General features: G+C 41.3%; 1 protein-coding gene across 1 annotated transcript; it reads right to left on the bottom strand.

Annotated features, from left to right (window-relative positions):
- Positions 1-47: 47 nt before the first annotated feature.
- QRFPR (pyroglutamylated RFamide peptide receptor) lies at positions 48-15,144 on the bottom strand. Its single transcript, XM_053941062.1, has 6 exons — positions 14,725-15,144; positions 5,266-5,424; positions 4,619-4,680; positions 3,637-3,872; positions 3,203-3,300; positions 48-2,262 (listed from the first exon to the last, which is right to left on the bottom strand). Exons 1-6 carry the CDS (start codon positions 15,062-15,064, stop codon positions 1,859-1,861), a joined length of 1,299 nt encoding a protein of 432 aa, XP_053797037.1. The 5' UTR covers positions 15,065-15,144; the 3' UTR covers positions 48-1,858.
- Between the last annotated feature and the right edge of the window lie 139 nt (positions 15,145-15,283).

Below are 15,283 nucleotides of genomic sequence, written 5' to 3'. Positions count from 1 at the left end.
AAGCTCACATGAATCTTTAAACAAAGAGACTCAAAGTGAAGTCCACAGCAGATATCCCCTAGTGCAAAACAGCACCAACAAAGCCATAAAGGAACTTTAATGAAAATAAAATTAATACTACAACAGTTATTCATTGACACAACATTTTATGATACATCAGAAGAAGCAGGGAAGACAAAACAAAAACATAAGATACTTGGAAGTTCTAGTTAAATGTTTGTTAAAATCTGTCACTGAAATTAGCAGTGCAAATAAATAAATTGATTAAAATAAATTAGTTTTCAGTCACAGATTCTATCCAAACACAGAGTTCTCACCATATGGCTGTTAAACTTTATATCTGCTGAAGAAAACTATGATAATAACCATTAAGGTCTTAATTCCTGGCCCTCAGGACAAATCAGGAGCTTTCTGTCATTGCACAGGAGTGTATCATATATAATATAAAAAACACACATGTAAGCGGAGTGTGTCACAAACCCATTGCAATCTGTAGACATTAGAGAAGGATCAGATTATGTTCAAATTATACAAGGATATTTTACCCTAAGTTTTCATTTACAATGAAGTGTACAGTAGCAATGTAAAAGATTCTTAAATTGACTGCCAAGGCAGCATAAAGGTCCCACAGGTGAGGCAAGGGGTGACAGAAGACAGCACTGACTTTTTACAGGCTGTTAAAGGATCCAACCTAACCTCAGCTGAAGTGGCACATTCTGTATTTCAAGGCCTCATTTATGGGATCAGATCCCAGTGTACCAGTTTAGATCACCCTTCTCCCCCAGTCCTACACTTGCAAACATACCTTTGCAATTTTGCAGTTTGGCCCACTGAGAGCAAAATTTTTAATTTAGAATTTATATGGATATCAACCCCACAATTTACTGTGAAGCCTAAAATAAAGCACTGGCCCCATTCTCAGACAGCAGTTAATGCCCTTTGAAGATGATGGACAGACAGAAAAATACAAGCATGTCCTCAGAGAAGTGTCTGGTCAAAAGACCATGATATTCCATTGAAAGTCTTCTGTGAAGTCCCAACAGGCTCTGGATCAGGCCCACTCTTTCAACCTGACAGTGGCATGTCCAAGCATGACTGGAAGTTCAATTCAGTGTTTACTCTACAGACCACACCTCCTGCATCTGCACTCTCTTGTAAAGCACTTTTTCAGCTTCTCCATTTTTCAGCAGAACAATGCAGTTTCCAGGGCAGTACAATGACATTTAAATTTGTACCCAAGAATAAACCTGTAAAAAACAGCACAGTAATTATGCATGCATTGTTAATTACTAATATGCTTCCTGTTAACAAAATCTGAACATGCATGTGATGTTTAATTCTTAAATCTCTTCAGAGTCATGATCTGGATAACTCTTTCATATTCCCTTTTTTTTTTTCCTTAAATAGAATTGCATCTCACTCTCCATCTTTCCTGAACTCAGATCTGAAGCTGCTCAGTCCTCAAAGCTGCAGAAAGTAGATCTTACAATGTCAGCCCCATGTCAGACTTCCAAGTTGTCCCAAAACGGTGCACATTCCCTCCATAGTTCCTGTCTTCTGGCATTCAGCTGTGTACAGTCCAGACACACAATAAATTGAGCAAGCAGCAGTTTTTTTGTTTACCTAAAGTGGAGGGCAAACAAGCCCTACATTAGGTCAGGAAGAAATGTTTTTTTCCAAAGTTTTATTCCTCGTCATTATAAAATAAATATTACTTTTTCTCAGTCACTATCCCAACATTATTAGAGTCCACATCTTCCCTCCTCATTTCGGCATGCAAAGTAGCAAACTCTTTTAAATGGCTTATTGAAATGATCATAAAGAGGATGACTTCTCCATTCCCAAACCCCTTGTGGTGCTACTGTCCATTTCCTACTGCAGAGTGCACAGTAAGCTCAGAGCTGAACAGGACAAGGTGCCTTTTCGAATTCTTCTTGGAAGCTGGCTGATCACAGAACTTGACCTCGATGTTGCCATCACTGAATGCCTCCCTCCTGCCTTCATCCGAATCCATGGGATCTCTCTGAGATGCACTTGGCTTTTGCCTCCTCATAGTAATTCCTGAGTTTCCAAGCTGCCTGCCTGGGGATATGTTGTCTTTCATAATGCAGAAGCAGAGGGCAGACAGAAAATTTTTCTTGAAGTTCTCATTCATGAAAGCATACACAATAGGGTTGCAAATAGAATTGAAGAATCCTATGATCTGGACAATTGCAAAGATCATTTTGATTGTCACGTCATCATACTCCTTCTCAAAATTACCTGGAGAGGAGAAGAGAGATATGCTGTAGGCACAGAATGTCATAAATGCTTACTACTTAGCCTGCTTATATCCAGTTTGGCATTAGATGTTTTTGCTCAAAATCAACATAAACCCATGCTGGAAGTTCTTAACATTAGCAATTGAGTTTCATCAACAAGATAAAATCAAGACTTATCACACAGTCCTGCTTTGCATGTAGGTAGTAACAAAATCAAAAGAAAGAAAAATTATGAGCCAAAAAAGCTGACTGGCTGAACTATTGATTTATCTGCTACAATCTTATTTGTGATAGGAGACAAAGAAACAGATCCTGCATTTAGCAAGTAGAGTACAACTACTGAAAATTTCCTCTTGTTCCTGCACGTAGACTGCTGCAGTATCCATGGAGGAGGTGGGAGATGAACAGTGGAAGACCCCAGAGCATAAGGAAAAAAAAAGCCATCACAAGCATTGAGGGCATTTCCAAGCCAGTTTTCAGCAAAGAGCACTGAAAAATTCCAGCTGGATTCATTGGATATCATCAATGTGATGTCCACTATTTGTATTTCCAATATGCTTACCTCAATAAAAGGGATAAATGTTCCACTGTAAGTTTAACTCAAAACTGTTAAGTTATATGAAATATAATTAAAAACCTCAAGACATTTTATGCTCAGAAATAACTTTTACCTTCCAGCCAAGTCCTTTTAACCTTTCAGCAAATGACGGCAGCATAACAGACATGGTAAGAAAAAGAATCTACACAAAGACGTTCACCCCTCTAATACTCCTGGTTTTCCTTAAGTCTTTTTTTATAAGCAGAACATCAACCTTTGCTATCAGAAGGTATTCTAGAGCTGAATGCTGTAGCATCATTAGCTTTTCACAATATGAAGTTCCATTACTAAAACAAAACCCCAAAACCCCAACTTCATTCTATGAGATATGGCAGGTACTCACTGTACTCCATCATCATGTGAATCACATGGAAAGGGGCCCAACAGACTGCAAAGAGAAACACCACTGTCACCATCATAACAATTGCTCGCTTCTTCTTCCTGAAATTGCACCAAGAATTCCACACTGAATCACTGGGAACTGGCTGGCAGTTACATCTCTTTCTTCAAGTTAGACCTGTGACTGTGTTCTGATGGCTGCAGATTCAAATAAAACCCTCAAGGAAAGCTCAGAAGTAGACAATCCCCTTGGAAAGAAAAAAATGCATCATCATATAAATCTAGCACTTTATTTCTCTGTTTTGGGACAGCAGAGCACTTTGCAGCATGACATTAACATGTCTTGCAAGGCATTTTGAACTCTATTCAGGAAGAATAAAAAAGTCAGGAAAAAAGCTTTCTAGAAGTCCAAGTTCCAAGTGCATTTTGCTTACAAACCTTGATATTTTAGACATTTCGCTCCCATGAATGGTTTGAAGAACTGAAGCATCTCCCACTCGTTTCTTAATCCAGAGTTCATAGCCAATTTTAGTGTACAAAAAAAGCATCAGCATCAGTGGAAGAAGGAAGAGTATAACAAGAATAAAGGTCGTATATATCTTCTGATAAATGGGACTGGTCCATTCTTCCAAGCAACAAACATGCACTTTTTCATATAGAAAGTCATATTTAACCTGTAACAAATGCAAAGAAGATGTGCCATTAAGGTATTTATCCCAAGTGTAAAACCCAAGCACATTCAGATATTCCCTGTTCTTAATGGAACAACCAAAATTCAACAGATTTTTCAGAGTGACAAAATTCTTTCAAGCACTTTTCCAATCAAATATTGGGTTCAGTCCAAATTGACAGAGAGAGGTTGGGAGATGCTCTGATTTGTACTTCAAAGGAGACTTTGGCTACACATTTTGCAAGTAAAGATGGATGCATAGAAACCCCACGTTAGCCACTTTAAAAAACAAGAAAATTAACATTCAGACTCACAAGCAGCAGATTCTGCCAAGCCTCCTGCCTAACCTCCAAACGTGTGTGATAACTCATCAACTATTATGAGCAGCTAAGTAATCTTAAAATAAGCACATTTCTTCCAGATCTTGGGGAGCACTGTGTCATCCTGAAACAGCAATCTAAGCCCTTTATTCCTGTGCGTCAGTGCAAAAGAAAGCCACAGTGCAAGTCACAGATGTAATTACCATGATTAGGGAGAATAGGCATTGACTAGTCCCTGCTTGTATTCCCTCTTCCACAGTGCATGCAAATTCTAATCCTTAGCCTTTCCCAGGCTGGCACAAACAACCAAAGCTCCAACTCCCTTACCCCCCTCTAATTTCACAAGAGTTGACTCCATTTCACCTCAAGGTACAGGAAGATCCAGCAAGGACTGAGTTTAATAAACAAATCCCCATTTGACCTAACCTACCTCAAGCTGTTGCACGTACCACATGGGTGACCCAACAATAAGAGCCAGCAACCAGACTATGCCTGTAAACAAATACATTTTTTCATACTTTGTTCAACAAGCAGGATTTGGTATGTACAGTTTAACTGCTTTGAAAAGTCAGGCAAGGTAGAAAACTGTAGCAAAGAACGAAGTTTTCTATGAGGCACTCATCAGTCAACACTCACATCAATAACAGCATGCTCTTTTGACATCAGCTCTCTGTCCCTCAAACTACCTTCTATCTCATTGATATTCCACAGGAAAAGCACTTAATCTGCATAAGGAGCATTAAATAAACCTCTTTGTGTAACAAGGGAAGGATCATTTCCCTGTGACATATCTTAAGCAGTGCTTGTACATTTTGAACTTTTCTTGAAAAAAAAAAAAGAAATGGCTGCTAAAGGTTTATCTTTGTTAAGTACATTTTTGACTTCAGATGCTAAGTCCTTTGTGAGAGTTTTGGGTAATGAATACTTTACTTGTAGGCACTAACCTTGACCTATTTTATAAAGGCCAATTAACTCTGCCTCTGAATCACTGGTCATATCAGAGCTTATGTTCTGCCATGCCATCCACACTGAAGATCATTTCCCACATACAATTACTGGAGATGCTTAAAATCTTACCAAGCATCGTGAAAGCTCTTTTATTGGTGTACTGCCACTTCATTTTTAGTGGATGCACAATTCCCTGGTGTCTTTCCACAGCAATGCAGGTCATTGTAAGAATCTCAGTTACAATAGCAGTGGACTGAACAAATGGCACCATCTTGCAAGAAAAGGCACCTGCAATGATCAGAAAGTAAGGCACGCAACAGCTATTAACACCAGACTCCATTACTAAAAATAACAGACCAAGATTGTTAGATTTATTGTAACGTCTAAACTGCTAAGTCACCTATAGAAGCCATTTGGCAGTGCAGCTCTCCATAGCCATTCTTTATTGTACACATCTGCAAAGCCAAGATTTCTAAGGACATATTCACTTGCTCTGTTACCAGTCTGACACTTACTCCTATTTCACTTTTGACCAAGTCTTCCATCATCTGTTTTCAAACATGTTAAGTTACAGAGTCATTTATTATTTTTTCATTTTGGCAGATTACTCTACAGTTTATGATGGTCTGAGTGTTACCTGTTGTCGTGGTTTGACATGGAAGTGAATTTTTCTTCAGGAAGTTGGGTCAAACCAATCAGTGGCCAGGTTTGGATATTGGCACCTGGAGTGACCACTGAAAGTATGGACACACCTCTGAGAACACAAGGGGTTAAAAGCAAGAACTCCCAGGGGAACTGTCTCTTTGGTTCCAGTCTTCAGAGAGTGCAGTGCAGACATCCCCTGCCCAGCCGTGGGCTGGGTGGGGGAGGGGAAGCCATGTGGCCTTGTCCAGTTTGGCCGAGGGGGCTGAAGGTCTGGAACCAGGCCAGCTCCTGCGGACGGAAGGGTGGAGAGAAGCAGAGATGCCTTTGTTGCCCCCCACCCCCCAAGAGAGAAAGAGAGCTTGACAGCACCTGGAGATTTGCCAGCAGAGGAGAAGCAGAAAGGGGGGATGATGCCCAGCGTGGGAGTTGGGAGTGCTGGACAGAGATCTCAGCCATCCAGGGAGTCTGAACTTTTAACCCTTTCCGGGAAATGAGGGCTTTGTAAAATATTACTCCTCCTTGATTTGTAGTGCAAGAGAGACAGTCTGGGACCTGAGATGTTAGAAGAAGAAATATTTAGGTGGGAGGAGATGATGGAGTAGCTTTTGGCTGGACTTTTCTTGTTAGCCATAGACTGAACCAAATTCTCCTGCAATAGAGACTGCATTTTAGGGGGATGCAGTGGTGACCCAAGGAGACCTGCTTCAGCAACCACCAGTGAAGGAATGGCAAGAACAGAGGAAAGCTGAGGAAGGAATGGTGATGCCCTCTGTCTTCAGGAAGAAGATGATCTCTGTTCCTGGACCCTTGGCCCCAGGGGAAAATGGGGGGGACTGTAGTCCCAGGATGAGAAGCTGAACTGTTGTATCTTTGGGTCCATGGCAAAGCATCCTTAAAGGAGCCCCATGGGCAGTCTGTCCATGCTCAGTGGTGAGAGCACTGTGGCATGGAAAGGAGAGTGTGACACTGGCAGATTTTCTCCGGGCGGTTGCCATGTGTGACAGGGAAACACAGGAGGTGGCAACTGTGTTTCCTGGGGGGTCTATGCCACAAGAGAGACTTCTCTCTCCCTTGCTAGACTAAGTATTGATTATCTGAAGGGTGATAATTTGATCAGGAATCCCGGGTGATGTTTCATGGTGGGTGTTTTGGAAATTGGGAGGAGGAGGGGTGATTTAGAGGGTCTTCATCCTGGATTTAGTGTGTGTGTCTTTTGTAGTAGTAGTTTAATAGTTTTTTTTCCTTTGTTATTAAGCTTGGGCCTGCTCTGCTCTGTTCCTGATAACATCTCACAGCATTTATTTGGGAAGGTGTATTTTCATAGGGGTGCTGGCATTGCGCCAGTGTCAAACCATGACACCTGTTTAAAAGTTTGTGTTTTCCACTGTTACAAACACATTCCTTAAGCTTGTTTACACATCACTCTATCTGTACACTTCAGCATTTAATGCATCATCCTGTCAAGTGAGATATATCGAGGAGGACGCATAAGAGGAAAAATCAACCTCTTCATCATCCTTCTGTTCTCCAAGTCTCCCTCTCTGCTGATTACCAAATTATGTTAGTGCCACTGTGCAAAACAAATGCAATTTCCTGCCTGCATTTTCTAAGTTGTACAGATACATTGTGTTTATGCAACTTCAACTTTTATTGCTGCCACAGCTTTCCAAAGTGTATACTCAATTCTTAACATATCAGTCAGTCTCCATTAGCCATTCTCAAGTCCTAGCCATCATAGAAAGTGGTATAAATTATTCTGTAAGAAATCTTACCTTATTGCCCTTCCCAATCTACTTTTCAATTACCCATTTTCTGACCCTGAGATAATTTTCTCTGTCCATATTTCCACAGTTTCCTTACACTCTTACAGTTCAGTATCAGCTATTCATTCCAGCAACAGTCAGGGTTATTTTCCTTACTAGACCATTTTTTATACCTTACTCAGATATAATCCATAAACTCAAAACAGCCTAAGAAGTATCTGATCCAATTTTCAGTCAAGTTTTAAGATGCTACGGACACCTTAAGCAGTAACAGCACAGAAAACAGACAGAAAACAAAGAGAAAATTCTGAAAACTTAATCCTACCTTCCATGAAGGGAACAAGGAACAGGAAAACTTCTACTTGATAGGCCAGACTAAAAGCCACTCCAGCTTACAAGAACTGGTTTGCTACTGATCTTACCAATTCTAGTTGCTCAAAAATCCCTTTTTCTGCGGCTCCACAAAGGGAAGGAGAGGACAAACAGCAGTGGGTGGAAATCAAGCACCTTTCAAGCACATATTCAACACCAGCAACACGATGGATGTGCACACAGATCTAGCTTAAACCAGAATAAAAACACACCTTGCAATCCAGTTTCAAGTTCCTTGAATGAAATCTTAGCATGGCCAGTAGGAACTGCATGGCTGAGGATGTATTGGGCTGCATGTGTTTTTCACCTGGTATGCATTTTTTCAAAGCATCAGAAAGAGCAAGACAAGACATCCTCACATCCTGAATCAAATGCAATTTATAAAATAAAATTCCCCCTGCTTTTTCCTTGGCATCAGAAATGCCTAAGGAAACGCTTCATGAAACAGAGCCAGTATTTTACTAACTCAGCATCTCATCAGTTTTTCACTACACCCAGTACATACGGCACAAGACCCACACTGTCAAATTCACATCCTTCACCCAGTGGGCTTAAACTTCTGTTGTGAGATAAAACCAAAGGCAAGCTCAAACCCTACCTACTCCACACACAGCAAACAGTGAATGAAACCAAAGAGTTGGTTTTCAATTTTTGTTTCACTAAGTTAGAAGGGACTCCTGCTACAAATAACAAACAGAAGAGCCGAACTTGTTAATCAAATGTTTAAGTTCCTGTTTCACTAAGGAAATGAGTTCAAGTCTGAGTGCTGAAGCTGGGAGAAAACAGAAAACAAGCAAACAAACACAATACAAAGCTAAAAAAAAAAAAAAAAACCAAAAAACCTCAAACTTTCACCACAGGCTATTTCTTACAGTTTGAAAAAGGCCAAACTTAACATCCACTTGAACTATACCTGCCTTACTGGGATTTCCCTGTAATGCACTACTCCTCCACTGAAGTCCCAGCATTCCAGGGTATTCTTAGGAAGCAAAGTAGTATCACTATTATTCAAGTAACAAAATGAGACGAACTTTCACCATCAGTCTGGTGGAATTTCTAGCAGGTGCCCAGCTATTCAAAGAACAAAGGGAACACCCCAAACTGGGAGAGAACTCGCAAATTCCCAGATGCCCATTTTTTTTTTTACAGATGTCTTCTCATTTTCATCCCAGCAACCACACTGTCAAAGAGCACAGACTACCACTCACTATGCCTTGAGCTGAACTCCCAGAAGAAAAGGCTGAAAAAAAACCCTAACTCAACTTTTTGAAGACAAACACAAAAAATAAGCACTTAAGCTATACAAAAGTAGCTAAAAGCAGAAGTCTACATAATGCCAGCAGGTTGAGCCTACTGAGCTGGACAAGTGACATTAGCACTTCCAGAAATGGGAAGCAAAAGAATATTTTCCATTAGACACAGCTGGTTGGAATAGAAACACACCTGCACACAGCACACACTTTGGGGACTTGAAGGCCACAGCAAAACAGCCACAAAGTTTTTTTATAAACAAGAAACACCATGATATTTTCAAATGAATAGTAGGTAAAAGCTAGTCAAAGCCAAAAATGTACCAAAAGTAAAAATAGAACAGAACTTCAGCTTCCCTGAAGTTTCTTGATGCCACCATGCACAAGGTCTCTGGATATTACTGTTATTAACAATATAATATCCCTTCAGGGCTCTTGTGCTTGCCCTGAATTGTCACTCACTACACAAATGCTTCCAGTTTCTGAAATCACAAGACCCTCAAAATGCCTTGAAATTCAAACCTCCTTCAAGGATAAGAGACTGTTGAGCAAGGAAGTAGAACTTCCTTCACGTAAGTATTGAAAACAGATTTCCTTGCGGGAGAAAGGGAAATAAATAAATTGTTTAGAATGTCACAGCCAACTGAAAAGCCATCAACTTCAGTGGAATTCTGACATCAACACACCTGAAATCCATCCACCATCCTTACTGTGTTTGAATGGGATTTAATACTGAGATACCAGGAGTCCTTGTACTTGGCAGAATAGTCAATGTTCTTCACATCAAGCCTCTTTTTAGTTTTCAAACCCATTGTTTTATTTGTAAATATACAGCAGCCATTCCCAACTGCTTAGATAATTACTGGAGACTTTCTCCAGATCTTTCAATACTTTAAATCAAATAACTTATGTTTTCAAATGACAAACATTAACAGGCCTTTGCACCTGGAAAATGAAATCTACTGTTAAATAAGGTAATTATTTCAGAATAATGCATGCACATGTCACTTAATACTTAATCCATTTGTGTAGAACAACCTTCATCTGCAGCAAAAAGAAACTGATAAAACCCCATTCTCAAGTGTCTGTTAGCTGAAAGTCTCTTATGGAGCATCTCAGAAAAAAGTGCCAGATTTTATTGTCAGGAAGATAAGGTAAGTTTTGAGGAAAAAAATTAATTATGCTACTACACCATAGTAAATACAGTGAAATTAAAATAAGACTGAGTTAGGCAAAAAAACAGCTGTGTCAAACACATACATTAAAACCATTTCAAGTGAATGCTAACATTTGTGTTCAGACTTAATGCAGAGAAACAGAAGATTTTAAAGGAATATACTAGCTTAAATCTTTGTTATAATCCAGCAGGTAAGAATGTGGCTGTTTGGAACATGGTTGGAGATTATATGACTAACAAACAAAAACAAAGAATAAAAGCCCACTTCAACGAGGTTCAGTCAAGGTTATTGAAATCTCATTCCAAAAGTTTTCCCAGTGCTGGGTTAAAGGCTAAAGTGCTGAGATCACCTCAAAATCACTGAAACTGTGTTAATTTCTGCACTGGTTGGCAGTACAAATAAATGTTGACTCTTCTGAATAATATAAATAATGATAACACTTTAATATCTTAAGTATGCATCAAAATGCTTAAATTTCCACACAGTTAGGCTTTCAGAGAACACTTCCAACAGTTAGTCAAGACAGCACGGACCACTTTCAACTGGGAAAGAAAATAATTTGCAGCAGAACACTGGGAATGAAAATAACTACCTGCCTCTCTTTTTCTAGAGGCTAAAAGTACTCCTTATGCACTGCTTGCTAAAAACTGCATAGCTTATTCAAACAGTGAATAGTTTTCCCAACAATAACACATTCAGAGACTGCAAATATAAATGGCATTCCTGTAAACATTTTATGCCTTCATTGTTGGTCATTGTGCCTCGAACTGTGATTTAGTAATTTCAAATATCACTTCTTTTATCAGGGTTACAAAAGTAAAAGCCTTAAAATATTCTCTGATAAAAGTTAAATTGCTCCTTCCTCTGGTAAAATGCTGTTGATCATGCCCTTGCACTAGAATTTCTGTCACAGCTTGTAATAAGCTCTCTCCACCTCACTTGAAGAAAGCAAGTTGATTTTTCTCACATTTTGTAACTTGGGGCAGTACACATCAATCATCATCACACAGATGATATCCCTAAGGGTGTTGCATACCTGCAATGCATTGTCTTACATCAGCTCTTGGTATAGATGCAAGATTTAGTTCTCATCCCTCAGCGAGGAATGTTTATGTGTTCTCACACAGGGAAGTTCTAAGGTAACACACTGCTGGACACATGACATTTGGTACATAACAAAGCTCCTTAAAGACTCAGCTGGGTAGAAGGTGTCAGTGTTTTACCAAACCTTTAGAGAAGAGGAAACTGTCACATCAAGAGGCACCAGAAGTCACAGCAACATACAGAAGACCCACCCCTCTCCTGAGGGGCAGCTGGAGGTCAGACAAGATACAGGAGGGCACCTCAGTATTCAGGAGTGTCTCAGATGACTCACTACTCTCAAAGCGACAGGCAAAGTCACCCTCTGACACCTGTCTTGAGAATACACACTCAAACAGATAAGATGCAAAATTCACAAGAATGTAGGACGGTGCTGGCTGTATTGTAAGCTCAAGTTGTGCCCTTAACTTTCACCAGGACTGTTAGATTAGACAACATTTAATTAATTCTCCTGTTGGCCCAGGCAGCTCTGTAAAGACAATACTCAGGTAACTAAGCAGTGTCAGGAAACAAAGCAACTATTGTAATATTTGACCCAGAGACAAAAGCCCAAATTTATCTTTAATAGTGCTGTCATCAGTATGACAGGACCACTACTGCTGCCTCCCACCTATGACTTGAGGACGTGAAAGCAAGTCCTCAACTGCTTCAGATTGCACCAAGACACACTACTGCTGTATGCATCCATTTACTCCTACTTGAGCTCCCATTTCATCCTTCTTATCAATAAATACAATCCCAGAGATCATTTATGACAAAGCCACAATCTTCATTTTCTTCTGCATTACAGAGAAGTGAGTATGCTGGATTTTCATTCAAAGCTCCTCATGAAATTACAGCCATTTCAGCTGCGAAGTTTAAACTGGGAAATTAAATCATATACTGTCACTACTGCACTCACACAGCTACACAGATTCTTAAAGACACCAGAGAATCAAAAGCAGTACCGGTTCAAATCTGTTTTTAGTCAATATGGTGCTGCTTCCAGTTGTTACCCATAAAGAGTTAAAGGGTCTGTGTTAATGCTGCTTGATCATCAGGTAAAGTGAGGCACACTGAGATTTTTAACTGCAGGTGAAGTTAAGAGTATGTAAGTGAAAAAAAAGTCACAGCTTCAGCTACTCTGAAATTGTGGCTGTTCTTTTGTTTGCATTACAGCATTTGCAGTTTTTTCCTCCCCTCTCCCATTCTTCTGTGGGTTTCGGAAGGGGAAGAAATACAAACATACCTACACAAGCATGGAAATAAACAACCAGTTCTAAATTAAACACAAGTACAAAACATACACATCTCAGTTCACATCGCCTAGTACAGATGCTTGTTTTAGTGATGCAAGTAAATCATGATACAAAGTGACTCAAGGCTCAGAATCCCCAATCCATTTCCAGCATCAAGTGTCTCAGGGTGCACCACTTTGTCCACCAAGGATACATCACAAGTCAAATCACCTTTTTCACAACAGAGTTGGATCTTGCACTACTCAGTGATGTCGCATTACAGTGAATAAGATTTTTTCACACTCCAAAATGAAAGGCAAAAGGCATATTAAATCAGTTAAGCTAGCAAGGAAAAGACTCTTCCAGGACTGGCAGGCTCTGATTTGCAGTACACCATTCACACTTCACCATGTAAGCATCAGGAACCAGATACCCTTGGGATACCATCAGTTCGTGTATTTGTTTTCCTCAATGTTACTTCAAAGCCCCTATCCCCCAGAGTAAAGGGTTAACACCCTTCCATGATATTACTTATTATGTCCTCCCAACACTGTGTCAGTTCAAGATAATGATCTCACCAGATCAGAAGATCTATGGATTCACTTGTTCTGAAAATGCTCTAGCACAGCAAAGAGGGCAGGAAAAAAATACAGTAATCCCCAGAGAACAGTGTACTTTAGCTGCCCAAATATTGAATATCTGAAGAGATTTGTTGTAACTATGCTAGACCTTTTACATTTACTACATCTAGATTTTTGTCAGGCACCCTCAGTAACAGTGTCAGTAAAGACATACATATTTTCCCCACAATGTTACACATGCCCATGCCCTATCTCCTGTAATTCACCCCACGTGGAGGCTTCAGTTGATTCTGATCAGATGTTTGGTCAAGCTGACAGATCAGAACCTTCCTTAGGAGAGAGAAGAATCACAAAGGTTATCTTCCCCAAAACAGCTCATAAGAAAATAGCACAGGTGTCCTTACTATCACTAACCCCAGGAGCTCTGGATTCATCACTTCTCATTGAAGTTTCTGTAATAAAGCCCATTTCTCACATGTGCTCCAAGTCTCCTCTGACCTGTCAATTCCCACCCAGCATTCTAGTCTGTGGGAGGTTCTGGAATTAAATCTCCATGTTCTGACAACCTTCAGAGCTGTCTCTGAACAACAGAAACACAGTAAGCCTTGGAAATTGAAATCAATGTGTCACTTGATCAACATCTTTCCTGATCATCCTGAAATATTCTGAAAAATATTTCAATTTGTGGTTGCACAAAATGTTGTCTGCTACTTGATGCAAAACCACCCCTTTTATTTTTCCACTTATAATTGTCAAGCACCGTTTAAAGAAAAAAAACCAGGAAAATAAATACCATATACAATTCTACTGCACCTTTCTCTGCTTGCTCTTTACTACTTCGGAACTGGGATGGATAGAAAAGGAAAAAAAATTATTTCTTTCTAGGCATCAGGGAAGCTTTGCCAAAAGGTTCTTCACATCAACAGGACTACAACATAGCTCCCAAGAAAAAAAGAATTTAAAAAATTTAAACGGATGCATTATTTCAGCATAAATTCTACATGTTCTCTCAGTCACCTGTTCCTTCAAGGACATTCTTTATCCTCACAAAAGGTTGAGGACTGTCTCCAAGCTGATAGCTGTTAGAGGAACTTAAGCTGTATAAAGACTGATACCTCACTTGCCAGACAGATTTCATTACTTAGCAAGAAAACTAAAAAAAAAAAAAAAAAAAAAAAAAAAGAGAAAGTAGCACGGCAAGGCTACCTGGCCAGCTCCACACAACGAAACGCTTCCCCACACGCACACCGCAACTTTGAAGGAGTATAAGCAGGAAAGAGGACTGGGTTATTTTCGGTTATTTTAACACAACCTGAGGGAGGGATGGAGAGGCCATCCCTCGCAAGGGGCGGGAAGGGGAAGGGTCCCTCACGGAGGGCAGGAATGGTCCCTCAGAGACGGGGGAACGCAGGTCTCGGTGGCGGCGCTGCCCCCTCCCCGCAGCCCGGCCCGGGACCGCCCGGCCCGGCCCCGGCACCCACCGCCGAGCCAGTTGGAGGAGATGTTCTGCAGCATGGTGAAGGGCACGCAGAAGAAGGCGATGAAGAGGTCGCTGAGCGCCAGGGAGCAGATGAAGATGTTGGTGACGGTCCTCATGGCTTTGCTGCGGGTCACCACGTAGAGCACCAGGCAGTTGCCGAAGAGCGCCAGGGCGAAGATGAGAACGCAGATGAGGACGAAGGCCACCTTGGTGCGTCCCGGCAGCTCCGGGATGTACACCAGCGGCTGCAGCCCGTAGAGAGCAATGAACTGCTCCCGCGTCACGTTGTTGTCCCGCAGGAGCTGTGCGAACTGCTCCGGGGTGATGTTCAGGGACCGCATGGCGCCCGCTCAAGGACCGACACCCCACCCTCAGCCGCCTCAGTGCCGCCGCCCGCGTCCCGCCATGGCCGGACCACTGGTCCTCCGCTCTCGGCCGGGCCGGACCCCGCGGTGCGGCGGCGAAGGGAGCGCGCAGGGCCGGGAGCAGCCCGCGGCCGGCGGCGGCTCCGCCCTGACACAAACTTGGAGCGGCGGCGCCGCCCGCGGCCGCGGCAGGCG

This window comes from Vidua chalybeata, chromosome 4 (assembly GCF_026979565.1).
Source record: "Vidua chalybeata isolate OUT-0048 chromosome 4, bVidCha1 merged haplotype, whole genome shotgun sequence".
Classification (NCBI taxonomy): domain Eukaryota; kingdom Metazoa; phylum Chordata; class Aves; order Passeriformes; family Viduidae; genus Vidua; species Vidua chalybeata.
This window is presented reverse-complemented; position numbering and strand designations above follow the sequence as displayed.

Excerpts from the sequence above, each read along its gene's own strand:
- QRFPR (XM_053941062.1), bottom strand. The coding sequence starts at position 15,064 with ATGCGGTCCCTGAACATCACCCCGGAGCAGTTCGCACAGCTCCTGCGG. Across the intron at positions 3,873-4,618 it reads GGTACGTGCAACAGCTTGAG|GTTAAATATGACTTTCTATA; the intron begins GTAGGTTAGGTC and ends CATTTGTTACAG. Across the intron at positions 2,263-3,202 it reads TCACATGATGATGGAGTACA|GTAATTTTGAGAAGGAGTAT; the intron begins GTGAGTACCTGC and ends TCTCCTCTCCAG.